The sequence below is a fragment of the Rhinichthys klamathensis genome, unplaced genomic scaffold (assembly GCF_029890125.1).
Source record: "Rhinichthys klamathensis goyatoka isolate OS25496 unplaced genomic scaffold, OSU_Roscu_1.1 h1tg000267l_1, whole genome shotgun sequence".
NCBI classification, from domain to species: domain Eukaryota; kingdom Metazoa; phylum Chordata; class Actinopteri; order Cypriniformes; family Leuciscidae; genus Rhinichthys; species Rhinichthys klamathensis.
In genome coordinates, this window is record NW_026606788.1 from 1,144,977 (window position 1) to 1,172,293 (window position 27,317).

Sequence of the window (27,317 nt, forward strand, 5' to 3'; positions counted from 1 at the left end):
TTTAATTATTTGCCATTTTGTAAATGAATGTGTTTCACTTTGGAAATTTGTCAACACCCACAGATCAAGTAAATGTATGTATCATATTCTATTTGAGGCCGCATATGACTGTTATTACACATTATTGCGACAAAAAGAAATTCTGTAAGTTCACCACATTGCTGGAAAAACATCACAGTACAGAGTATGATGAAGAGTGAGAAGAGAAGACTACAACAGATCATCTTCATCAGCTTATAGAGGTATTGATGAGATGAATTGAGATTTGTGGTTGTGACTTTTGAATGAAGTGAAATGTCAGTGTGTGTTGAGGTCACTGATGATGCGTGCGTGTGTGTTTATTCCAGTTTCAGCACAACAACAAACCAAAAGAAAAACTCTCTCTCTCTCTCTGTGTGTGTGTGTGTGTGTGTGTAGCACACCAGTGAGGTTGACAGCATCAGTGAGGGATTCCCCACATCATCCGTGAGTACAGTATAAAGCCATCACACTCTTGCTAGAACACACACTCTGACCTGACGACACACACCATGAAGATCTGTGAGTATAAAGCCATCAGACTCTTACTAGAACACACACTCTGACCTGACGACACGGTGATGTGTTGAGGACTCTGTGATTGACATCTGTGTGAGGTGAGACCGTGTCTGATGATGTGTGTGTGTGTGTGTGTGCAGGCGCTGTGTTGTGTGTAGTTGTGGCTCTTGCGCTGGGTTCTCCGGTTCCTCTGAACACACACTCGTGTCGGTGCGCCAGCTCTGCCAGATCTCTGCTCTCCAGCCTCACACACATCATGGAGAAGGTACGTTCATCTAACACTGTTACTGAGCGAGATGTGTGCAGAACACCAGTGGAGTCTGGACACTAAAACATTCTTCTCACCAAGAAAACAAAGTGGCTAACACTCCACTTAAAGCCCTTATGTATAATGCATTATAATGGTATTTTTAATATAAATTATAATACATCATATATTTTCATAAATAATTGTAACCAAAGTTCAAATGCATTATAATATTTGCAGATTCTGAAATTGCTTGTTTGTCATGTGTTTTAATGCATTATACTTTCTAAACGCATGTACATTGAACAGATAAGAATTATAATGTATTATAACTGTGGTTACAATTATTCATAAGACCATACAGTGCATTATAAGGTGAATTACTAGGCAGAATTACTGCATTAAAATACTTGTATAATGCATTATAAGGGCTTTCAGTACACTGTAAAACCCAACAAGTTAAGCTAACTCATTTCATTTGAGGAAACCGATTGCCTCAATTCATTTAAGTTTATAAAAAACAATAGCTATGAGTACTCTGAACTTATTTCAGTTGAGTTCACTAAAAGTAGATATTGCAGTCAAGAAATTAAGTGATTGTTGAGCATTAATGATGAACACCTGCTGTTAACATCACTGAAAGAAAGAGAAACACAAGAACTACAACTGACTTCCAACCACAACATTAGATTTAATCAACTGAAGATAAAATATGTTTAAATCTCTCAAGATCTCAGCAGAGGAGGATTGAACAACTCCACAAACAGCATTACCAGCTTCACTTATTACTAACCAGTTTGACTTTTATCATGCGTCTACAGAAGGTGTTATTGTGAATGAACAGAGGTTTAGATGAAGATGATTTATTGAGTTTAATTTAAAGACACCATGATAGTGGTCAGTGTTTGCTTTAGTTGGGCTCTTGACCCTTGACTTTATAACACCAGGTTTTCCTCTGCCTGCTGTAACTGAGTGTTTATATAACACATTTGTTATGGCACAAAAGCCAAAAGAAAATTTTATTTTTGATGATGATTTATGGAATGATGAATCATCATTTGGTGTCTTGATTCTCTGATCTTTTCTAGAGAATAATCTCTGATTAAACAGGTGATATAACTTGTATTATTCATTATATAAGAACTGTGATTCTGCTGTAAGGCCCAGTGTTGTTACTATCAGATTTTAAAAACCTCTATGGTATCATGCTGACTTACACAGACATCAATAATCAGTATATGAATCTCAACAATGGTGACCATTACAAAATAATTCATGCTGCAATGCATGCTGGGAGCCATGGATAAGGTTTGTATTATGGTAGTACCCAGCATGCATTGCAGTAAGAATCGCTTTTAATGGTCACCATTGTTGAGATTCATATGCTGAATCTTGATATCTGTGTTAGCTTTGGTAAGGAATTACATGTTCTGAAAAATCCTTTATACTATCTGATAATCATAACATTGCTAGTTCTTATGTTGTAGAATCTTTGTTTCGAAAACAACTAATAATATAATCAAACGTCAAGGGTCAAGAGCCCAACTAAAGCAAACGCTGATCTCCATCATGGTGACCTTAAACGTTTTATTTCTTGTGTTTCTCTTTCCTTCAGTGATTCTGCTTTTTAACAGCAGGTGTATACAATTATTATTCAATTAACATTCTGGGATCTAGAAATGTTCTATAACTCATTCAGTTTGAGTTATGTTTCAGTCATTCAAGACACTTGAAGTTTCGGTATTATTTGAGTGCAGTGAACTCAGTTTAATTGAGTGAATATTACTGTTAGGTTTTACAGTGAAAAGTGTTCTATTTCTACGAACTGAAAGGTTCTCTGTGGAGAAAAGCCCTTTAGAAAGTGTAGTGGGTGTCTGGTAAATAATGTTATTCTGTATATATGTGTAATATGGTTCCCGATGTGGATGTGTATGACTGTAATGTGTTGTGCTGTAGCTCTGGTCAGCTCCACTCTTCACCAGTAGAACTACACTAGAACTCGACTCAGCTGCAGTCAGACAACATCCACTCGAAGATCCTCTCCAAACATGCTCATATTATCAGACTGATCTCAAACATGTGACACGAAACATCCCACAATTCTGTTGAAAACGCTGATGTTTGTTTTGCTGGTTTCCCTCCAAAATGATGTCACTGAGAGGATGATGTCACTTTGTTGTTGGCTTTTTCAAGGGATTTTACAAGAAACAGGATTGAAGACATATATAGAAGAAATACATGCATACATGTTTAATATGAACTGTTTTTGAACAGTAATAGTGTTGATGTGTGATGTGAATGTGTCGTGTGTGTGTTGAGCGCAGGAGGGGAAGATGGAGCATCAGGATCTGTTTGCTGGGTTTAACTGCACTGATCTGGAGGCTCAGATGATTCCTCACACTCAGACCGGCTCTGTCTGTCAGCCCAGCGCCTCGGATGATGTGAGGACTTACACACACACACACACACACACTCACTCCCTCCTCACAGATCAAGGTTTCCTCTCTGCTTAAGCTGATCACTTTTGAGCTCAGCGGCCTGGAGACGTGTCTTCCACGAGACTCGTGACAGCAGCAACTTCATGAGAAAGAGCGTAAACTTCAGCCGAAAGTTAAAAGCCAAAGGTTCTGGAGGCAAAGTTCAATCTATTGGTTCACCGCATGAAAAACTGCATCCTCTGGTTATTAATGCTAGACTTCATCATTAAAGAAGAGTAAATCTGGTCATAGTGTTTGAACTTGACCAGGTCTGTTACGACCAAACATCTCCCTTGGCCTTGCGATTGCTGCTTATAGTGTGTGTGTGTGTGTGTGTGTGTTGTTCTGCTCATCTTTTACTAATTTATTAATGCTGTAAAACACTTGTGATTTCAGGCCATGTCCTGCTCCAGCCAGAGGACCTCCTCTTTCAACGAGGTGAGTCTGCTGACATGTTTAATATGTTTAATACCCATCCGATCGTTCCGGTTTGAGTCGGGTCTCTCACGCGCTGGTGTTTTCTTCTCAGGAGGAGTGTTTGAGGAACATCAGAGGAGATCTGCACTATTATAAGCTCCTGCTGAACTCCTACAAGCCCACAGCGAGTGATCTGAGTCCGGTCCAGACGGCCACCACTGACCTCGAGGAGGTGAGAATCTCCATCTCAACAACACACTGAATCATGTTTCAGATCAATCGCCACTGCTTGAAACATTTACTGTGAAATAATGCGATGTTCGAGGAACAGTAGCAGAACGAGGCGGACGTTTGGTTAGCAAGCTAGTTTTCCAGTCCAAACACACCTGACGTTTCAATTTAGAGTTTATATGTTGAAGGGTAAAAAGGTTTGTCATCTGTGTGTGATGAAGACTCTAATAAGGCATAATTCTGCTTGTTTTGAAGTGCTTGACAGCAGACAGAGCTGCCGCTGCTGGAGAGCTTCCTCAGGTGAGTGTCTCTTGTCCTCTTTACTGGTTTCCTCACCAGTCACTGTGGCGAGTGCTTTTCCAGTCACTAGTACACTCAGCATTCTCACTGGACAGCAATGCCATAGGGAAAAACTGCCATATAGATCTTTTTTTAATGATCTCATAATATGGCAGCAGGAATATTAGGCTGAATGCACGGATCCAATACACTGTTACACGTTTTCTTTCTCAACTGTTTATTTTCACTTAAACAACATAACTGACTGTGTTCACGTGAATCCTCGCCAAGACCGGCATTTCGACACAATTTTGTGTGTATTTGACTGTTTAAGCGCAATAAGCAGCGAATTCAACTGAATTGAGTACTGAGAGGAGGCTTTGTGTGCCGCGCTTTGGGTAAAATTATGATTTATTACTATTATAAGTAAAATTCTGCACAGTACCCACAATCCCACGCTGAAAATCAAGCCCTATAACACGAACAATATTCATCCGGAGCAAATGAAACGAGTGAGTGAATGGAGGCGGGTTTGTGTGTCACTCGCTGTCGGAGAGATAAGAGAGAGATGTCTATCTATTCTGTGGAAAATGAGTATTGGAAGCGTTTCAGATATTTCTGCATCAAAAAATCATTATTTTTGACAAACTACATTGCATTTAGTTTATTACTTCAGATGCCTTTTTAAAAAACTACAATTGAAAAATGTATTATATATAAAAGTCAACCTGCCAAAGTGACGTGTAACGCAGTCACTCCTTCTAGACTTTTATATATAATACATGTATGTATGTTAATGTGAAGCCCTGTACACACTCCTTCCTCCATTCATCCGCTCTTTCTCTCTGTTCGCAGTGGCGCGTGTGGAGCGAGCCGTCCTTCGATGACCGCGTGACCCTGTGTAAAACACTGAAGGGCTTCCACGTGCGGGCCATCACCATGAACAGAGCGCTCGCATACATCGGCTCTGGAGACCACAGGAAGTGATGTCGCTCACTACAGCCTTCACATGACCAATCACACCGGAAACCACTGCATGACACTCATATTTATAAGCTAGATGACATACTCACATCTCCATGCTGAATATTTATGTTCATTATTGAATCTATTTATTTGTTTTGATAAATTATTTATTGACATTCATGTAATACATTATTTATTAACTATTTATTAAAATATTTGTGTAACAAAAAATGTCTTTTTTGTGTTTGTGTGCATGATATCTAAAAACAAGTAAAGGAAGTCTTGAAGAGATTGATTTTTTGGGGGAAATGTTCAGATTAAAGACTTTAGAGACAGATTAAGAGCGTTGACTGAAACTGAACAGTAAAAATGACTTTGGATGGGGTAGATCAAAACTAGACTGAAACACTGTTATTCAAGTCAAGAATACACAGAAAGCTGTAAATGCCCCATATATTTTCAGAGTGGCACAAGAAAAAGATAAAAGTTATAACTGTTTAGCTCCTAAATGAACAACCAAACCCCTGTTAGTGTTTTCAATCATTTCATGATTTATTCATCTAAAGAAGAAAAGGTCACCCTAGGTAAATGAAACGCCACCAAAATAAAGCGATTCCCCTGAGAAAGTGTGACAGGTGCGGATTTAACCACACACATTTCATACCACAGAGAAACCTAAGGAGCCTGTTTGCTGAAATATTCATATGTTCAAGTGTGTGTTCTGCATGAATATCATGATATCAGCAACATTATCGGTCCATAACATCTGCACCTGAGAAACTAATGCAGACCATCACAGTTCATAATTCAACAAAGACAAACTTTGAGTTCTACTTCCTTTGGAAGACACGTTTAAATATGTACAACTTCTAAAAAAATATATACAACTGTCAGAACTAAAGAGCTACATATAAAACAATGAGAGCGTCAGGTTCACACAGATCTCAGGTCAGCACCAGATCTCAGTGTGACGGGCCGTCGTCTCCACCGCTCTCCAACAGAGCTTCAGTGATGTTCCTCACACAGATCCACAGACGCTCAGCATACACACCGCTGGACCCAACGTCATGAGTTATTCTGCAGCATCTCTGGAAAACCACGAGACAGAGACGCATTCACATCCAAACATTAGGAAAAACAAATACTACACTGTAAACCATGATAAGTTAGTAACAAGCAAAACTCGTTTTGTACTCGAAAAATAAAAGTTGATCAATTCAAATGTCTAAGTAAGCTAATTCATTCATTTAACTTAAAATTATCATGTAATCTCAACAAATATTTTTTGTTGAGAAGATTTGGCAAACTTGAACTAGCTAATTCAGTAAATGCTAACTTGCTAATTGGAAACAATGCTTTGATAGCATTAACATAGCATAACAATTGCTGAATAAGTATGACAAACATTTAACATATGACAATAATAAGAACACTCTACAGCACACTGTTGACTTTACTCGTTTATTTGGCATATAGCATCCTCAGGTTCGCTCAGTTGTGGTCTGAGCTCTCAGGTGTCTCTTAATTACCTCGAGTCACATGATCAGTTGTTCTTAAAAGTCATAATATTTTAAATGCCAATATCGAACACATTCCCATAAATACCCAGTTAAGAAAATATAGTTCACATCCTCAAATAAATCAACACAATATATACATAATTATCATCATCAAAAGCCCAACAAGAGCAAAACATTTTTTGCACAAAACGCGTACTTGTATGTCCGCCTCTCGAAAACAAACAGAGAAAACGGTCTGTGTCGAGGAAGAAAGGAGACATGAAAGTAGGCGTCCTTCAGGTCGATCACTGCAAACCAATCCTGTGGCCGCACACATTCGAAAATGCGTTTGGCTGTGAGCATCTTTTAGAAGGGAACGGTTCAAGACGCGCAGGTCCTGGATTGGTCGAACCCACCGGTTTTCTTGGGTGCAATGAGGTCGGGGCTGAAGAAACCGGACTTCATTTCGGCTGGAGGGGTGGTCTCAATCGTACCCTTCGCCAGTAGGGTGACGACCTCCGTACGCATGACAGGGGCATTGCCACCCACCACGGTATAGCGGATTCCCCGGAGCGGGGAGGAGACCGTGCAAACTGAATCGCAAAGCCGAGCCTGATGATTCTCGTGAGCCAGCGGGACAGATTGGAACCTCCAAAACTGAACCAGCGGGGTCATGTGAACCACAGACGTACCCACGATGGGGCAGCGAGGTGGAATGACCGGCCCAGACGCGGGAGGCGGAGCGTCCAGATGTGGGGGCACGGTCATATGCCGCATCCTGACAGAGGAAGGCCAGGGAATGACCAGCGTTCCACGGGGGCCTGCTATGTCAGGGGTCTGGCGACAGAGGGGGACGAGAGTGGCGAGGCTCGTAAGCGACGCGCACTGCCATCCGCGCCCTCTGGGGGCTCAGAGATGGGATGTCAGTTCTTTGGAGAAGAGGTTCTCCCCCGGCCCTCCACCGGGGGAAGGAGTGGCCCTGCAACCACTCCCTGAAAGAACTGCAACCCACCTCTGAGCTTCCTGCGACCACCTCCACGTCGTGGCCCGGTGCTGCTGGGGCCGGGCGGGAGGGGGCAGAAGTCGCAGGAGAGCGCGTTTGGCGGCAAGCGGACTGAGGCGTCTGAGCCGGCGGCTGGGTGGCAGCAGTTGGCCGCGGGGTCAGAACATGTTTGGTAGCCTCAGTCTGCAACTGTTGGGCAGAGTCCTTGACTGTGCCGCCGAAGAGGCCAGCCTGGGATATGGGCGAGTTGAGGAAGCGGGTTCGCTCATCCTTGCACATATCAACCAAGTTAAGCCAGATAAGTCTGACCACGCATGTGGACATCACCTGACCCAGGGAGTGTGCGGTCACCTTCGTCGCTCGTAGAGCGAGGTCGGTGGCAGCAGGCAGCTCTTGGATGAGCCCTGAATCAGCCCTACCCTCGTGCATGTCATTGAGCACCCTGAAGGATGGCAATAACATGCAGTGAGGCGGCAGCCTGCCCCGCAGCTCTATAGGTCTTTGCCACCGGAGGAGGAGACTCCCACAATCTCATAACCTCTTCATGCACGTCCAGGTAGAAAGGATTTGGGTTTGCCTCCCCCAAAAACCAATCATCAGCCTTAAGTGCTCGGGACATGGCGGATGGTTCCACACAAGCCCGATACTCGCGGCGGCCCCGGAAAGCATAGCTGTCAACTCTGGATCAGACTCGTTATGGCACGGGCACTCCCTGGCACACCCGAGGGTGGCAGCACAGACGAGCCCTCATCTCCAGAGGACTCCAGCTCACCTTGTGATGCGGCGATATACATGATTTCGTCAGCCGGGGAACCGAATGAGCCGCTGGGCCCGCCGGCGTCCTCTGGTCAGCGAACTCAATCGGAACGGCACGGGTTGCAATGTGAAAGACGGGGTGTGGACCGAGGGCATTTCGTCAGTTTAGTTCCAGATCTGCCATCTTAGGTCACCCTGGCCACCGGCCAAAGTATTCTCTCGCGTGGAGAAAATAGATCGGGGAGTGGATAAGGGGACTCTTGCTCTATTGAGCTCATCGACTCTCGACCGTTAAATTGTGATGGTCATGTTCACGGTGGGAGAACGTGACGCATCCACGAATGCTGTCTGAGCGTGATCGAAGCCCAAACACGTCAAAACAGAGCTCGTGCCCATCAGCTGAATCTATCAGAATACCGCACTCAGAAATACACGGGCAGATCGTTTTTAGAAAGACGTGCCACGTGCACGCTCTTTTTGTGAGAGAAAAGCTCGGAGCAGTGCTGAAGCGTCCAGGGTTCAGTAGGCAGGAATGTGAAACTCGCTGGAACACAGCATCACACCAACACTGACTGGAAGCTGCTCGTCTAGAATAGATAAAGATAGTCAGAGAATAGGGTGCAGGAGTGAAGAGAACTTCTTGGCTCCGAAGCAAAAACATATCTGCATATTGCCAGCGTTCTTCCTTTATACCCACGAGGTTGGGCGGAGTCACGCTATGCAAAATCCACAGACCCATGGCATTTCTTTGCCATTGGCTCGTTTTGTAATACTCGAAGTTGATAGGCTTTCTAAGCGAAACCCATTCGTCGTCATTCGACGTAACTCGGAGTGACTACGAAAGGGAACTATGGCTCTTCTCTGTAGAATGTTTAGCAATGGCATAGTCAAGGTTATAGTTTCTGATAGCAGCATTACGTTCTGCGATGCTCAGCTTAAGGTCACGTTTAGTTTGTCCAACATACATAAGACCACAAGGGCATTTCAGCACATAAATGACATGGGTCCATAGACAATTTATAAATTTGTTGATATTATATCTTCGTCCGGAATGTGCGTGACTGAATGTTTTAGTGTCTATAGTGTTGGCGCAATGAGCACATCTCCCACATCTATAGTTCCCAGAGACTTGTTGAGAAAGCCAGCTTGTCTGTGTGGGTTCCTGGTACACAGAACTGACCACCATGTCTCAAATGTTTCTGCTTCTTTTAAAACAGAAACCAATGATTAAGATTTGAAGAAGACAAATGATTAAGATTTGAGTCACATTCCAGGACTCTCCAGTGTCTATTTATGATCTTTTTAACCTGTCTCGAAGCAGTAGAGTATTCCGACACAAAAGTCATTGTCTTTTCTTGTTCATGTTGTCTAGTGCGAGGATGTAATAGCTCTCCTCTATGCTTCTGAGTAGCCCTCTCCATCTGAGAGAGATATTGAAGCTGCTGTTAAATTAAATAAGGTCATTAAACATAACATCAGTTTGTCAGAACGAAAGGCCCTTAATGAATTAAAGGCAGATCAAAATAATATAATTAAGCGAAGCGTTGTTCGTTTTGAATAAAATAAATGAGTAAAGTCAACCGTGTGCGGTAGAGTGTTCTTATTATTGTCATTTGAATGCGTTCCTGCTATCTACCTGCACCTGCCAGGCTGAACTGAAACATTGACCACATATCTGTTCTTAAACAAAGCTCATGCTCCACTCGTCACCGTGATGGTCAACTGAATCCCAGTCCAGTTTCAGTTTAAATGCAAGTTTGTCTACATTAAAATAAACAAGTTCATGAAACTCAAAACAATTAAACAATTCAGATTACTTAAAATGTGTCAGTTCTGTGGACTCAAAAGAAAGAGAAACTTCTAAAAACTCATTACGGTTCATTTGATTGAACTAATTTGATTAATTTAAGTTTGCCCTACTCAAACCAATTAATTATTTTGAGCGTTAGGGTTTACAGTGTAGTTTTCCTGACTTTTATACAAAGGTTATACAGAAGCTTTTCAAATCATCGCTATAAACTCATAAACTTTACAAAGACATTAAAGTGTTTTTAAGTGGCACAGAAGAAGCAGGAATGTGTTTCAGGCAAGACAACACCGTGAGTAAGGTCAAATACTTCCCCAGTTGATTCATCACAGTACATTAACACTATTTGTATTACAAGTTTACTGAAATGTTGAAAATATACAAATGAGGTCATTTCTAATTAAATATGCACTAATTTAGACACATTTCCAGAACAGAAATCTGAACACTAGATAAAGTCAAATTTTTGTTTGATTTGTTGACATGTGAGGAGTTAAAGGGGGGGATTTTTCAGTTCTCTTTTTTATCCCTCCATACATCAGAAAATACTGTTAACAGTCAGAAACAAAATACAGTACATTTCCACCATGATTTTTGGAATAAAACCTTCAGAATATAGCTAGGAATAAATCTGTAAAGTTTGGTGTGTGTAAGTGTTTTTGTGAAAAAAAGTGTAACACTTTACAGTAAGGTTCATTAGTTAACATTAGTTAACTACATTAGTTAACATGAACTAAGAATAACCAATACTTCTTTAGCATTTATTTATCTTAATAAATATGAATGTATTATTATTTAATATTAATTTCAACATTTACTAATACATTATTAAAATCAAAGGTTGTATATTTTAACATTAGTTAATGCACTGTGAACTAACATGAACAAACAATGAACAGCTGTATTTGTATTAACTAACATTAACAAAGATTAATAAATACAGTAACAAATGTATTGCTCATGGTTAGTTCATGTTAGTTAATACATTACCTAATGTTAACCTTAGAAACTCAGCGTCTGTATTGTAATTTAAATCTACAGACAAAAAAATAAATAGATAAATTGCAATGAAATAAACACTTAAATATGGTTTGGATGTTTTCTTTCCACAAATACGAAAGAAGACATGTTACAGAAGCCTAAAATCTCAAAATTGTCCAGTGCCTAAAAAAACTATGTTTTTGCTAGTGGTGTCTTGCCTTAAACAGGAATAGCGATTACTAAAACACCAGCCATCACATGACTGAACGCCACATTTGAAGAAGTGGCTTTGATTCCCGCACACGGCCAGCAGAACGCTCTTCTGCATCCCTGGGCTATTTTTATCTGCTGGTGAATGTGATATGAATATGGAAAAAGACGCCTCAAAACCCTTAACCCTCATCCTTCCCTCGGTCCTGTAACGAATCCTTCCCTCGCGGGTCAAAATGACCCGAAGCCCTACAATTATACTTCATTTTTTCCCCCAGAAAGCTTATTTTATTTCATTTTGATAATATTTTTTACATTTTTTAATGGAATTTTTTGGGAGATTTTTTGTTCTTTTTTATTTTATTTACCTCATTTTATTTACCTTATTTAATTCAGCTCAAAAAATCTTAAATTGGGTGTCTTTGCCGACCTCTTGTGGGAAAACAATAATATAAGATGATATTTCATGACTCTTTCCACTAGATGGCCTTATAGCTCTATATGAGCTGTTCTGTTGGGTCCTAAAGTCATTTCACTTCAGTATGCATTCATATACACATGTAGACATTACAAAATCATTTTTTAGTAAAGTTTTAGCATTTTTAGGTTTTTCTATGTGTACTGAAGCATTCCTCACATTCCATTGATTCCTATGGGGGTCAAAATGACCCGAGAGGGAAAGGTTTGAAACTTTTAAAAATTTCAACCACAAAGCTCTTCGAATGCATTAAAAAATGTTTTGTGTATTCGTGGTTCAAGTGCGATAAAAGTCATGGGGTCTTGGACCCCTCCAATGAACACTCAATTTTTTACATTTTTCAAAAACAATTTCTAGGTCAAAATGACCCGAGGGAAGGATGATTAACACTGCCTGTTGCCCCGACCATCCGCCCAAAGAGCAACATAGTGTCGGCCCAGATCCGGGCCGGATCTGGGCCACACTGAAACACAGACCATCACGTCACCCACCGTCCAGCACAGCGATGACCTCGTTAGGCACGTCGTCGTTGTCCTTCAGACACTTGTGTAGTTCCTGAATCCCCGCGTTCCCCTTGGGTTGCCGTCTCCTCCAGCGCTCCAGCATGGTGAACTTCAGCATGGTCACGTCCTCCTCCGCGGACTCCATCTCCTCCAGGTCCTGCTTGCTGAGGCCCAGGTAGCAGATGGCCACGATCTTCCACTCCTTGCCCATGCGCTTGGCCACCTGCATCAGCTGCTGGTCCGTCAGGCCCGGGGCCAGGGCCGTCCCGGCACAGTCTGGACACACAGCGGAGCGCCAGTCAACACACAGCAGGACTGACACTGTGAGGAGAGTCGTGTCTGTCACCAACCTACCGGACTCATCGATGCCACGAGCTTTCTTATTGGGCTTGTTGCAGAGATCTTCCTCTGACGTGCTGATTGGTCTCTTCCTGCCTGTAGAGGGCGAGAACACGAAATACTGACCGAATATTTCCCAACAACTCTTTCCCCACCAGCAATTCAAAAAAAAAGAAAGTTGTCAGCCACCGCCAGTGCTTTTGACTATTTTCACAAAATGTTCTTGGCCCAGAATATTTTGTTGTATGAATATCTGAACATCAGAAGAACAGAGCCTCTGCTTTTAAACAAACAAATAAAATAGTTTTTTTTCTAGCTTCATGGATCCCTTTTTTATCAACACTTGTGGGAAAGTTTCAAAAAGAAAAAATCATGTTTTATTTTTATTCAAAGACTACATCTGGATTCAGAGATGATAAAAACACAGATAGAGTAGATCGAGTCCATCAACACCTCAAAGCTTCAGTCCTGGGTTGACATTTCATTCAGTAACATTCATTTATATGCTGTTTAATGTTAATGATTACGTTATTTTACACATGCATATGCTTACATATGATATCACTTGTTTTTACATTTTCTTTGCCCATGATCAGGAGATTCTGTACTTTTTCAGAATATGTGTAATAGTTAGCGCCCCCTACCATATAACAGTGAAACACGGAAAGCCAATCTCCGTCAATAAGTTAAGCTTCAACAACTCTTTCAGTCTTTATATTTTATCCCTGAAAGTCTGAGTTAGAAGAGTTTGAAAGAGTGCAAATATGAACACAACAAGGCCGTAGAAGCGGTAGTAAGTAGATGAGTTTTCCTGTTTAGCTGTGTTTCCCACAGACCTATTTTAAGGATTTAACCAATAACCCACTGACTTCAGGACGATGGAACCGGAAGTGCTAACACATACGTCATCCCTGCTGGATATCCACGCCATACCTTTCGTTGTTTTTTGGGGGTTTTCGTCTAGTTGATGTACACAGTCTCCTGTAAAAGATTTAATATAAGACTTATTCTTCTTTACAATCACAGGTACACACACATACAGGGGTCAAGGGTCATTCTCAGGAAACTGTCTCCACGACTTACTTTTATAGATTAACAGGATGTTGAATTCAGTCACATTATTTGACTTAAAGGTTTACTGTATAATACAACACTTTTATTCTGAGCAAATACATAATTTGTCCTTGTACATGATGATGCTTTTGACTACGTGGTTGACAGAAGTAAGTCTTTAGCAGTATGCCATTAGGATTACATTGGCCGTAACATCATATGTTGAGGCTGTTATCAGACATTTTTGCGATGGATTTATTATAAGGCACTGAGTGATACGACCCGATTTTGGGTACTCATTCTAAACTTACTGTTATAGGGGGTAATAATGTAAAGATTGGCTGAGAGTTTAACACGTAAAATTAACTTAATGTTGAGTATTGGGGAGGTTTGTCCTGGTACTTCAGGCTTGAGGTGGGAAAATATGAGTTCTTGTAAGTTCAGGAGTAACATCTTGAATAAAGTTATTAAAAAAAGACATTTTGGCAGCAATGTCTCCGTCTGTGTGAAATGAGCCACTGGTGTTTGTGTGTTCATGAAGCCGTACCCTCTCTGATGGTCGCGGTCCACACAGTATGTCCCAAGTCCGCGTCTGTCAAGGACAGTTTGAAAGGAGGACTCTCCTCAAAGAAGACCTCAAAGTATCCCTTCACCTCCACGATGACAGGCGTGAAGAGCATGTCCTGCACACACACACACACACACACAGGATCTCCTCAAAGCCTGCGCTGCGGAGTGTGCTGGGATCACCGGCTTACCCTTACCCTTACCTCGGGTGTGATGTGACCCATGGGCTCGCTGATCAGACGGTACTTTCTGTTCTCCTCCAGCATGCAAGTGGGTGGCTTGTCTACATGAATATACCTCTTGTTGTTCTTACAGTTGTTCGCCCGCCGAACGGCCCTCCTGATGTCCTGCAGCAATGACAGCAGATTAAGGAGAACCTCTGAGTCTTTTCATACGGCGATAGATACTCAACTGCAACAAGATCGGTGACATTTTGACGAAACCAAACAAATACAACTGCCGTACTATGATTCTTGCTAAAAACATTGGTAACTGTTATTGAACTGAACTGAATCAACATTTAACTGCATTGTATATTGTCGTCGTAGAGGTGCTTATAGCTCATTTTTCAACAATAACACTATTTTCCTGTTTATCACTGTAAAGCTGCTTTGAAACAATCGTTATAGAAATAAAGCTGACTTGACATTAGGATTTCCCCTTAGTTTGTGCAATGCAGTTTTATTTAATGTTTTAAATATTGTTGTAATCAATATTTAGTTCTCTTTCATAGGTTCACTCAACGCTGCGGAAAGCGCAGTGGGATATTCTCTGAATGTGCCGATTGTCTGAAGCCTTATAGAATCACGCCAATTCATTGGCTGATGGCGTCCGCGCGATATGGCTCCGCCCCGACGCTCTTACGTCGCATCATTACATATTCGCGCGCGCGCCATCTGCTCCTCAGATTTCTCTACCTTCAGAGCGAAGCGGTCACGTTGCCCTTCGCTCGTGATTTTTCTGAGCTACAAATACATCTGGATTATTCTCGGCGCTTCTGCGACTGTTCAAGCGGAACTCTGTTTCTCCTTACGGTGAAGTTGCCATGGATTACAGACGCTGTACTCCGCCATGTGCTCGTTACATCGCTAACGACGACCCACACAGTAAGTGCGTTAAGTGTTTGGGTTTTTCACATGCACGTGAGGCAGTTATAGGATCGTCTAAATGCAAATTCTGTGAAAATTTGTTGCTCTAAACCCTCAAATCGCGGCTCGCGGTCTTTGAGAGGGAATTATTCGTCTCCCCCTGTCGCGCTCCCGAGGCCTCTCGAGGATCCGCGACATGGGGTTCGGATGTAGAGCTTGTGGATGTGGAGTTCGAGCAGACGAGCCCCGCTCTTTCTCTCCCTCCCTCCCCTCGGCACGCGCGAGGCATGCCAGTCGAATTTTCACACGATTATTTGCGCCCCAGCCCGGGAGCACGCGACGCGGTTTCTTTCGGGCTGGAGGATATACTTTTTACCGAGGCTTCCGACTCCGAGGATTTCGGGCCTACTCTCGCCGACGAGGTTATCCCGCCGAGCGGCCAGGAAGCGCGGCCTACTGCGGCCTATGCGGAGCTCGTTGACGTGCTTTCGCGCGCTACGGAGAAGCTCACTATTGATTGGCCCGACGAGCCACGTGAGTCTCAGTCGTTGAAACTCGACGAAAGGCTTCTCAGTGGCCCTAATTCTAGGCCTCAACGGAGGAAGCTGCCATTTTTCAGTGATCTGCATCATGAGATCTCCAGATCCTGGAAGCAGCCTTTCTCTTCGCGCCTCACTAATGCGGCTGCTGCTGATTTCACCAACCTGGTAGGCTCTGTGGAACAGGGCTATTCCGCCATTCCGGCGATTGAGGAAACTTTAGCCGACCATCTTGCTCCGTCGTCTGCGCCGTCCTGGAAGTCGCGCCCCCTCCTCCCTTCTAAAGCATGTAGGACTACTTCCTCTCTCATTGGGAAATCCTACATGGCGGCTGGGCAGGCAGGCATGACCCTGCACACTATGGCCATTCTCCAGGCCTACCAGGCGGACGTCCTGAAGGAAATGGACGAGGGTGACGGCGTGACTCCTGAAGCGGTCAAGGAGCTTCGTAAGGCTACGGATTTAGCCTTAAGAGCCACCAAGCATACCGCACGCGCTATAGGTCGCTCTATGGCTGGTTCTGTTGCGGTGGAGCGCCACTTGTGGCTTAATCTCACGGAGATCCGTGACAAAGAGAAGGTTTTCCTCTTGGACGCCCCCATTTCTCAAACGGGGTTGTTTGGTGAGGCGGTCAACACAGTGGTTGAGAAATTCCGCTCCTCCAAATCCCAATCGGCCGCGTTGAGACAGTTCATGCCCAGGAGGGCTAGGGAACCTTCTGCTCCCGCCCTGGTGCGACACAGAGAACGTCCCTCTCTTAGACCGGATTTCTCTTCCAGAAGAAGCGAACCAGGGCATCTCCCACCTACCACGGTTTGGGGAGTCCGCGGTCGCCCGTTTCCCCGTCAACAGCCTCACAAGCGCCTCCAGTTGAGGCGGTCCGACAAACCGACTGCTCCGGCGGCCCAGAGCCGTTCCTGACCTTCCGGTCAGAAAAAGGAGAGCTCCTCTGCTTCCTCAAGGTTGGGTCAGACCGCACAAGCGTTTCTGCCCACCTCCCAGCTCTCCTTTCCTTGCCCTGTCACCTTCGCCACTCAGAGTGTCTCGAAGTGCAGGTCATATTTCACCTTCTCTACTCAGTCTGGTGCGGGAGGAAGGAGACGCTTTCTGCTTTCTCCCCTCACCCCCCACACTCTCTATAACTACCGGCCGCATCCTCGGAGGCACTTTCCGTTTTCCTCCGGAGCAAGCGGATCTGGTCACCATGACCTCAGCATCGATGCCTCCCATCACGTGCCAGGACGCCGATGGCCCTCCTGCACAGTCAACCTCTTTACTCCAGGAGCGTCAGCACGGCACCCTCACTCAGGTATGTCGTCTGCATTACAACATCCCTCCTCCTCTATCACATTTCCTTCCAGAGTGGGAGCGCTTACCAGGGGTATCGTCTTGGGTTCTTCGCACAATTCGGTTCGGCTACACTCTTCAGTTTTGCCGCAATCCCCCCTGTTTCAACGGGGTGTTTCCTACTGTAGTAGACAGCGCCACTCAGGCTTCTGTACTTCAGCAGGAAATCTCTTCCCTCCTTCTCAAAGGAGCAATAGAGGAGATTACTCCAGGGGAAACCGAGCGGGGCTTTTACAGCCGTTACTTCCTGGTCCCGAAGAAGGGCGGCGGTTTGCGTCCCATACTGGACCTCCGCCGACTGAACTTCGCCCTTTACAAAGGGAAATTCAAAATGTTGACGCTGAAAGCTATCATATCTCAGATTCGGCCAGGGGATTGGTTCGTGACGATAGACCTAAAGGATGCTTATTTTCACATCCAGGTTGTACAGCGACACAGGCAGTTCCTCAGGTTCGCCGTTGGAGGAAGGGCGTTCCAGTACAGGGTCCTTCCCTTCGGCCTATCTCTGGCCCCGAGGACATTCACAAAGTGCATGGATGCAGCTCTGGCCCCATTGCGGCTCCAGGGCATCCGTGTTCTAAATTACCTAGACGATTGGCTCATTTTAGCCCAGTCCAGGAACCTAGTGGCCCACCACAGAGACATCGTTCTGAGTCATATCCAGTCTCTCGGTTTGAGGTTGAACTCGGAGAAGAGTGTTCTTGCTCCGGCTCAAAGCACCGTTTTCTTGGGGGTGAACATGGATTCCGTTCTCATGCAGGCCCGCTTGGCCCCTGCACGGATTTCCAGCCTGATGACATGCTTGGCTCGTTTTTTGCTAGGCCATCATGTGTCTGTGGGCACCTGCCGCAGGATGCTGGGCCTTATGGCCGCGGCCTCCTCCGTGCTACCGCTGGGCCTACTCCACATGAGACCCTTCATGTGGTGGGTGAAACTCTCAGGGGTTCGACCCTCCGGGTCAAACCATCGCCTACTGAAGGTATCGCGCAGATGCTTTCGAGCCCTGTCAGTTTGGCGGGACCCTCTTTTTCTTCCGAAAGGGGTCAGCATGGGTGCGGTATCTCGTCGCCAGATGATTACGACGGATGCCTCTCTCACCGGCTGGGGAGCGGTTTTCGAGGGCAGACCAGCGTGTGGGGTCTGGACCGGAGAGGCTCTCTCTTGGCACATAAATTGCCTGGAGTTAAGAGCCGTTTTTCTGGCTCTGCATCATTTCCTCCCTCTTCTGGAGGGTCACCATGTCATTGTCAGAACAGACAACATGGCAGTGGTGTCTCATGTGAACCGGCAGGGAGGTTCTCGGTCGCGCACCCTAGACAGGCATGCGCGTCACCTTCTCCTGTGGTCTCAGAGCAGATTCCTATCTCTAAGAGCGGTTCATGTCCCAGGGGTTCTGAACCTTGCGGCAGATTTTCTGTCGAGACAGAAACTCAGATCGGGGGAATGGATGTTGAACCGCCAGACGATGGCCCTGATCTGGGAGGTTTTTGGAGAGGCGGAGGTGGACCTCTTTGCATCTCAAGAGTCGTCCCAATGCCCACTTTGGTTCTCCCTGAGTCCCCCGGCCCCATTGGGGATAGATGCGTTCGCTCACCCTTGGCCAACGCAGAAACTCTATGCCTTCCCGCCCATCAAACTGATCCAGGCGGTCTTGGCCAGAGTGAGAGAGAGCGGAGTCCGCCTCCTCCTGGTAGCTCCGTTCTGGCCATCTCAGCCATGGTTTTGGGAGCTAATTCCTCTACTGGAATCTTCCCCCTGGAGGATCCCGGTCAGGGAAGATCTTCTGTCCCAGCTACAGGGCAGGATATGGCATCCTCGCCCAGACATGTGGAAGCTGTATGTTTGGCCGATCAGAGGCCGTCGGCATTAAGCTCTGGTCTCCCAACTGACGTTCAGGAGACCATTGCGAGTGCTAGAGCCCCTTCTACAAGGAGATTATATTCTTCCAAATGGAGGGTGTTTGAGACTTGGTGCTTAGCACATGATAGGAGCCCAGTTAACTGCCCTGCTGGTTCAGTACTGGAATTCCTGCAGGAGAAGTTTGCTGCTGGAGCAGCCGCTACCACTCTCAGAGTTTATGTCGCGGCTATTGCAGCGCATAGGGAATCGGATGAGATTCCCCTGGGCAAATTAAGGTTAGTTTCTGCCTTCATGCGTGGGGTGAAGCGCCTGAAACCGGCTCGCTCCCCTAGAGTTCCCCCATGGGATCTTTCTGTTATCTTAGAGGGTTTGACGAAAGCCCCCTTTGAGCCCTTGGAGTCAGCTCCGGATAGGATTCTGACTCTCAAGGTTTCTCTTTTGTTAGCTTTGTCCTCATTAAAGCGGGTGGGAGACTTACAAGCTCTTTCTGTTAGCGAGTCTTGCTTGGACTTTGCCCCTGGCCTGGTCAAAGTTTCCTTGAGGCCGAGACCAGGGTATGTCCCCAAGGTTCTTTCCTCAACTTTCCGCTCACAGGTAGTTAACCTTAACGCTTACCACCCTCCTCCATTTTCGTCTGAGGAAGATAGGAAGCTTATTGGAGGAAATCTAACCAGCTTCTGGTTTGCTTCGGTGCTAGCCGCCGTGGGCTTGCTGCATCAAAGCAGAGGATTTCTCACTGGGTCACAGAGGCTATCTCGTTGGCTTACGGGGTGCGTGGCTTGCCTTCACCTCTTAGCATTAAAGCACATTCCACCAGAAGTGTAGCATCTTCTCAAGCTCTTTTCAGAGGAGCACTTTTGGAGGATATTTGTGTTGCGGCAGTCTGGTCTTCTCCGCACACTTTTGTAAGGTTCTATAGCTTGGATCTTGACATGACCCCGGGTTCCCAGGTTCTTTTTGTTTGAACTCATTTCGGTCGTTGTCTCTTTTATCTACCAGTTATAAAAGCGCTCTAGCTTGCCGAGTTTGGTAGTCCGTTCCCACTGCGCTTTCCGCAGCGTTGAGTGAACCTATGAAAGAGAACGTCTTTGGTTACTTGCGTAACCTATGTTCTCTGAATAGGGAACGAGACGCTGCGTTAGCGGCCAAGCTCCTCGCGCTGCTGACAGTTTCTTTTCGGCAGAGAAATCTGAGGAGCAGATGGCGCGCGCGCGAATATGTAATGATGCGACGTAAGAGCGTCGGGGCGGAGCCATATCGCGCGGACGCCATCAGCCAATGAATTGGCGTGATTCTATAAGGCTTCAGACAATCGGCACATTCAGAGAATATCCCACTGCGCTTTCCGCAGCGTCTCGTTCCCTATTCAGAGAACATAGGTTACGCAAGTAACCAGAGACGTTTCTGTCTGATTAAAAACATGTATCAAATCAAATTTTATTTATAGAGCACATTGGCCAAAGTGCTGCACAGGAAAGTAAGAGAAAAAAAAATCAAGAAACATAAAAGTTACGGTAGCTTAAAAGCACAAGAGAAAAAATGTGTATTTAGTAAGGATTTAAATTCAGCTAACGTGGAAGCTGTTTTAACATGTAGTGGTAGGTCGATCCACAGCTTAGGGCCGACCATTGCAAAAGCTCGATCACCCCTGCATTTTAAGCGAGATCGTGGGATGGACAAGAGATGCTGATCCCTTAATCTAAAGGTGATGATACACAGGGCAACTTTTTGAGCAATGTTGCCGTCAATGGGCAACCAGATGAGACACAGGGCCCACGACCGATCTAAATTATCCAGATAGAAATGTATTGCCCATTTTTAATGGGAAAGTGCCCAAGCAACCATCGCTCGGCAAGATTGCTCAGCAACATTGCTCAAAAAGTTGCCCTGTGCATCATCACCTTTAGTGATCTGGATGGGTTATGGCCTCACGACAGCCAATGTCAAAACCAACCACATGACAGTTTAATGTAATGTTAACCCATAAAGCTGAGTGCTTTCTTAAGTTTGAAAATTAACCTGCTACTAATTTATGACAATTTATGTTGTCTTGGTAATGTCAAGTTGTCATGACAAAGACACTGACAGGTTATGATGTATTGGTTTATATCAAGTTGTTATAACAAAGACATCTCAAAAATGTCATATTTGCATTAAAAATGTCATAATTGAGCGAATGACACTTAATGACAGTTGTCATAAACATGTCATGATTATGAAGGTGTCATATCAGTCTTATGCACACCCCTTCAAGTTAAGTGTCACCCATATTTGTAACATGGAGTCGGCTTTGCAGCCTTGGCTAAATGAAGTTTACATGAGACTAGATAATGATCTGAGATGTCATCGCTCTGCTGCAGAATTTCAACGGCATCAACATCTATTCCATGTGATAATATTAGATCTAGAGTATGATTACGACAATGAGTAGGTCCCGACACGTGTTGTCTAACTCCAATTGAGTTTACAATGTCTTTAAATGCCAATCCCAATGCATCTTTTGCGTTATCTACATGTATATTAAAATCACCAACAATTAGTACTTTATCTGCAGCCAATACTAATTCTGATAGAAAGTCAGCAAATTCTTTGATAAAGTCTGTCTGGTGCCCTGGTGGCCTGTACACAGTAGCCTGCACAAATCTCAAATGTGATTTATCATTTACACTAGATATTGTTACATTAAGCACCAACAATAATTATATTTGAAACTAGACTTCTTAATAATTCTGAAAATATGACTATAAATTACAGCAACACCTCCCCCTTTGCCTTTCAGACGAGGTTCATGTTTATAACTGTAATCTTGTGGGGTTGACTCATTTAAAGTAATATAATCGTTTGGTTTTAGCCAGGTTTCTGTCAAACACAGCACATCTAGATTATAATCTGAAATCATATCATTAACAATAAGTGCTTTTGAAAAAAGGGATCGAATATTCAGCAACCTGAGCTTTATCATTTGTTCATTTGTATTATATCTGTTTTTTATTCATTGAACAATTAAATTTTTATCCTTAGATGGGTTTGGAAGTTTTTTGGATTTCCAAATTCGGGGAACAGACACAGTCTCTATATGATGATATCTAGGTGAAAGAGGCTCTATGTGATGGGATTTATCTGACCTTGGTGACGTGAGGCCGCTAGCAGACGGTCGGTTTAGCCAGTCTGTCTGCTTCCTGACCTGAGCCCCAGATTGTCATGTTTCAGCTCTGTTTCAGCCCGGCTAACTCTTTAGTTATCCTGAGACCACGGCCCGGATACGTGCCCAAGGTTCTTACCACTCCCTTCCGGGACCAGGTGGTGAACCTATGATTTAGATAATGTATTATATTGGGGGCGGCAGTGGCTCAGTGGTTCAATCCCCGGTTCCACCTGACCAAGTGTCGAGGTGTCCATGAGCAAGACACCTAACCCCAGCTGTGTGTGTATGAGACACCTAACCCTAGGTGTGTGCGTGTGTGTGTGTGTGACACCTAACCCCAGATGCTCCCGACGAGCTAGATGGCGCCTTGTATGGCTGACACCGCCGTTGGTGTATGAATGGGTGAATGTGAGGAAATATGTAAAGCGCTTTGGTGGCCATTGGGTCTGTGAAAGCGCTATATAAATGCAGTCCATTTACCATATTAGTAAATGTTGAAATAACTAAGATAAATAACTGCTGTAGGAGCATTTTTCATTCTTAATTCATGTTAACTAAGGTAGTTAACTAATATTAACTAATAAACCTTATTGTAATGTGTTACCAATATGTCATTGGTTCTCTCTTGTTTTTGCAAGTGTTAATAATTTCTTTATATGTCAGCCTGGACAAAAACTTTTTTTTTGGTATGTTTCATTTCAGTTTTCATTTCATTATCACACACAAAAAATTTTTTTATAATAATATTTACATTTTCATAGGCCACTGTACTTTGTGGAAAAGGCCTCTAAAATCAGAACAAAATTGAAGTAAAGTAACTTTTCATAATAATTTATGAAGCTTTTTTTTGTGATTTTGAGCTTGACAAATCCAGACCCATTTGCTTTTATCAAATGAACAGTAGAGTCCTGGACACCTGGATATTCTTAGAAGAAAGAAAGAGTCATATTCATTTGGGTGAGTACTGTAAATGACTAAATGCATTTTCAGTTCTAGCTGAACTTTTCCTTGAAGGTCAAGCGAAGCTCTTTTGACTGACTGAAACCGAAAGTGCTACTCTGAAACCGCTCTGTTGTCGCACAGACCACAGGAAGTCATTTCACGTGTGAATTTGATGATTAAAACCACAGCAGAAGACAGAGAGAAACCCCAGCGCAGAGACACACATTAGGGAATGTTAATTAATGACAATTAGTAAGCATTTCAGGAACATTGGTCCATTCAAAAGTTTTGGCCTGGGCCACATTAGTGAGTACCTAACCTGGAAATTTAGCTCTGAGTCAGGTGCTGTAATTTCTTCTGTACAAAAAAAAGAGTCATTTGAGTCATTATTTGAGTGATATTTATCATCAAGTGCAGCTCACAGATCTTACTGTAAAGATGACACTCTCCATGAACAGGGTACAGTGGTGTTTCAGAGTGAGAACTATTAGATGTTAAATAAACCTTTATCTAATATGAAATGCGTTCTTGACCTCAGAATCTTGTTCATTAATTCTGCCCGGAGGAGTAGACAGACTATAACTATTAAATAGTGATGGGGTTATTATTATTATGATATGTATAGTATTGCTTGTTTTTGATGATGTTGCTGCTGAAACAGGGATGGTTATGGAAATGTTGCTTTATTATGAATTTTCAGATGGTTAACAATGGTTTTATTGGTCACATTTATTTTTCTCAATACTCTGTTTTATATCCAGGGCCTGTTTTTGTCTTGTATTTGTGCATCTGTGACTGTCCTGTGTTTATCTTGCTGCAAAACCAATTGCCCTATGGGGACAAATAAAGTCTAAAGTCTAAGAATCAGCAAATAAAGTGACAACCTGATATTTATAACTACTGCAATAGTGTTTACAGAAACATCTGGGCTCAACGCTAATCATTTTTTTTCTATTTTCTAGTGGTTCACAAGTTTCCTTACCCTGCCAAACTTGTCCTGACACAAAAATAAATAAATAAAATACAATAGTTATTGTTTTCATTGTTTTTTACCCATGTAACCTTGTATTGTGATCACCAACATTTTAGATACCTATGGCGTTTCACAATTCTCAATTCCAATTTATTCCACAACAACAACTACCAGCCTAACTAAAATAAAGTAAAAAAAATATTAAAGATAAACACAATAAATATTCAGCTGAAATGAACAGTGTGCAGGCACCAAATTGAACTCTCTTTAATGTGCCGGAGCCGTTTTGTTAAGATGAGAATCTGTTGGATGGATGTGCTCATTGTGATGCATTCAAGCTTTTGTTCTTGCCTGATTCTCTCTTGAGGGATAAATCTAGCGTTTGCACTGAGCACTTTTGTCTCTCAAGGGAGTCGGAGGCACTCATGGCAATGCATTTGCAAAAGGAAGCTCTTTCTTATAGTGATGAGACTCAAGCATTTGCAAGGAGCGTGTTCTGCGAGGGAGCTGAATGCATTCACTGTGATAATCTCCACCCATCCTCGATTCTCTCCTGAAAGATGAGAGTCGAGCGTCTGCACCTCATGGTTCGGGTCCCACGGCTGCCGAGGCAATCGTGAGTATTGTAGGTGGAGCGGAGGAGTCGGATGGGAGTTTTTTCCCTTCTTGACTTCTTCTGATAGTTGCATTGCTCTCAAATCCCATTTTTTGTTTTCGGAAGCTTGCTCTAAGAAATCTCTAACTTGGATTGGAAGAATTAGCAAACACCATTGCTCTCATGTTGTTTCAGGGAGCCGCTCTGTGGCCACTTCCGACCTGGCTGAGAGCATGATAATGTGGCGTGTCTAGTTTTGAGAAATTGGATACGGAGAGAGAGAGTTGAGGCGGGTGTAATTTATAATCCTCCTCCGCTGTCCTGCATATAAGTCTGTGAGCCTTTTTATTCGTCCTAGATCTCCAAATTGAGGTGTTGAGGATCATGAAGGAATCTGTATGCAGCTCGTATAGTCTCTCCCATGTAGTCAAACTATATGCGTGTAGAGAGTTGCTTGCTATAGTTGCCAGGGAGATGCATCTGTGATAAGGAGAAGACAAAAAATGTCTCCTTGATGCTCTGATCTCACACTCTGGCCTTTTCAGTCTGCCGGTAAAGCGGTCTTGGAGAAGATTACAGAGCCAGGGTCTCAGTCAGCAGCTTTCGGGACATAAATTCTACTCCGGGAGTTCTCCTATGGAGAGGTTAAAGAGGTGGACAGAGTTGCACACAGCTGTCTTTATTTATTATGCTTTGCAAGAGCTTAGGCACAGAGTATGGATTAACGTTGACAAAGAATGCGCCAGCTTGCAAAACATAATGACTAACCTTAACAGCGTGAGTCGCTGTGAGATGATGTGATCTGCCATCTTATCTGGTCTAGAGCAAAGCTGTTGTTCAGCATGCTCCTCTGGGGTTTAGGTCCAGAGAATGGAGAATGTGTTGGTCGTGGTGAGATATTGCAACCCTCGCTTTTATCAGGCCATTCCTGCAGCATAGCTGGAGGTGTTAAGCCAGAGGAATCCACTCTCTCTGTCACCTGTCTCACTTTTACATTCATTATGTAATGCATGCTGGCGCATTCTCATATTCGGCAAGAAACTTTCAGTTGATGTGTCGGAGTACGGTTGTATGTCCAAGGACATCCCACCCCCTCCACCTGACTGGAGAGTGGACTATCGGGATAGATGGACCACTGTTGTCATCCTTCTGTTACTGCCTATTCTGCTTGAATTTCTGAACTCTTTCTCAGGGTAGAGCTAATGAAGAAAATAGTGAAAATATCTTCTCTTATCTTTTCTGCCCTTATTTATTTGGAATTTTAAGTAGGCATAAAAGCTTCCCGTTTAGACGAGTACCTCCTTAGGGTTGGTATATGCAGATAAGTGAGCTTCTTAGTGAGATTCTTTTTATTTCTTGGCATAGCGCTATGGATTGGATCGCTAGCCATACTGGTCTCTAGAGTGCTCTTTACCTTAGTCAGGGTATGAGCTTGGAAATAAGGATTATGGGTGGATCGCACCAATTACCTTAATAATAATAATAATAAGTTTAATTTATATAGCGCCTTTCCCAAGCTCAAGGACGCTTCACAATAACAGTAAACAGTAAAGAACAAACAATCAGTTAACACATAAATGGACAATAGATATTTGCCCAGTCCAGGAAAATGAGCGATTGCAGGTGCATATCGGATTACATTTGGAATACAGACAAAACAAAAACAGAAACAAAAAACAACCCTATTTACTGACAGCATGGAAGGTGGGCAGTTGAAGTAAAGATGCAAAAGAATAATGGTACCTAAATTAACATTATGACTGTAATACAGAGTTGTGAATTTTTTTTAAAAACATGTCATGACTGATAATACTGTTGAAACAAATGAGTTTTGAGTTTAGACTTAAATTCATGCAGCTTGGTTGTTGTCCTAAGAGCCAGGGTAAGAAAGTTCCACCTTAGGTGCCACTTTTTGTTATTGGGGTTTTAAGTAGGGCTTAAGTTCCCCTAAGATTCCCATGGGGTAGAGAGCCTGGTCCATGGTGTCGTTACCTCCTTGCTCTATGATTTTGTTGTGGTTGGGACATATGCTTCCCTTTGGATGTAGATACTAATGTTGTAGCTATAGGTAATTACTGCTAGGTTTGGCATTGCATGCTTTGGTAAACTGTTCCCTATGAGCCTCTCAGGCCTATCATAGCTTAGCTGATGCTGTGTTGTGTATTCCCCTTATAGCTTTGCTACTGGGGTTTTAGCTGTCTGGTGGCCAGAATGGGGCTGTCTAAACCTGGACTTCCCTCATCTGAGGTCAGAAGTTATGGAGAATGTTCCTTTAGTGTCTGGCTGTTTCCAGATCAGATGGTGGACCTGAGCCTAGACATGACCAAAACGCATGTAGTCAGCCGGATCCGGGCGGGATCCAGATAAGATGGAGGACCTGCTCTTAGACACGACTACAACGAATGATGTAATCAGCCGGATCCGGGCGGTATCCAGATCAGATGGAGGCGCTTAGACACGACCACAACGCATGATGTA

At 43.7% G+C, this 27,317-nt stretch overlaps 2 protein-coding genes across 3 annotated transcripts in view; one reads left to right on the forward strand and one right to left on the reverse strand.

Annotated features, from left to right (window-relative positions):
* Positions 1 to 194: 194 nt before the first annotated feature.
* il12a (interleukin 12a) lies at positions 195 to 5,179 on the forward strand. The gene is made up of 7 exons (XM_056267978.1): positions 195 to 540; positions 678 to 802; positions 3,109 to 3,225; positions 3,658 to 3,699; positions 3,791 to 3,910; positions 4,165 to 4,209; positions 5,044 to 5,179. The coding sequence occupies exons 1-7, from the start codon at positions 531 to 533 to the stop codon at positions 5,173 to 5,175; spliced, it is 591 nt and encodes a 196-aa protein (XP_056123953.1). The 5' UTR covers positions 195 to 530; the 3' UTR covers positions 5,176 to 5,179.
* A 917-nt stretch (positions 5,180 to 6,096) lies between these two features.
* The window catches only part of si:dkeyp-97b10.3 (NACHT, LRR and PYD domains-containing protein 1a allele 5), a 42,788-nt gene continuing 21,567 nt past the window's right edge, over positions 6,097 to 27,317 (reverse strand). For both annotated transcript variants that reach the window (XM_056267977.1, XM_056267976.1), the window contains exons 10-15: positions 14,554 to 14,697; positions 14,331 to 14,466; positions 13,664 to 13,711; positions 12,746 to 12,826; positions 12,380 to 12,667; positions 6,097 to 6,242 (exon numbers count right to left, since the gene is read on the reverse strand). In XM_056267977.1, the coding sequence (XP_056123952.1) occupies positions 6,220 to 6,242; positions 12,380 to 12,667; positions 12,746 to 12,826; positions 13,664 to 13,711; positions 14,331 to 14,466; positions 14,554 to 14,697 (720 nt within the window). In that variant the 3' untranslated portion in view covers positions 6,097 to 6,219. The remainder of the gene's footprint in view (positions 6,243 to 12,379; positions 12,668 to 12,745; positions 12,827 to 13,663; positions 13,712 to 14,330; positions 14,467 to 14,553; positions 14,698 to 27,317) is intronic.

What these genes read in the sequence shown, in the direction of transcription:
- il12a (XM_056267978.1), top strand. An exon ending in GGACCTCCTCTTTCAACGAG is followed by an intron (nt 3,700 to 3,790) that starts GTGAGTCTGCTG and finishes TTTTCTTCTCAG; the next exon opens with GAGGAGTGTTTGAGGAACAT. An exon ending in CTGCTGGAGAGCTTCCTCAG is followed by an intron (nt 4,210 to 5,043) that starts GTGAGTGTCTCT and finishes CTCTGTTCGCAG; the next exon opens with TGGCGCGTGTGGAGCGAGCC.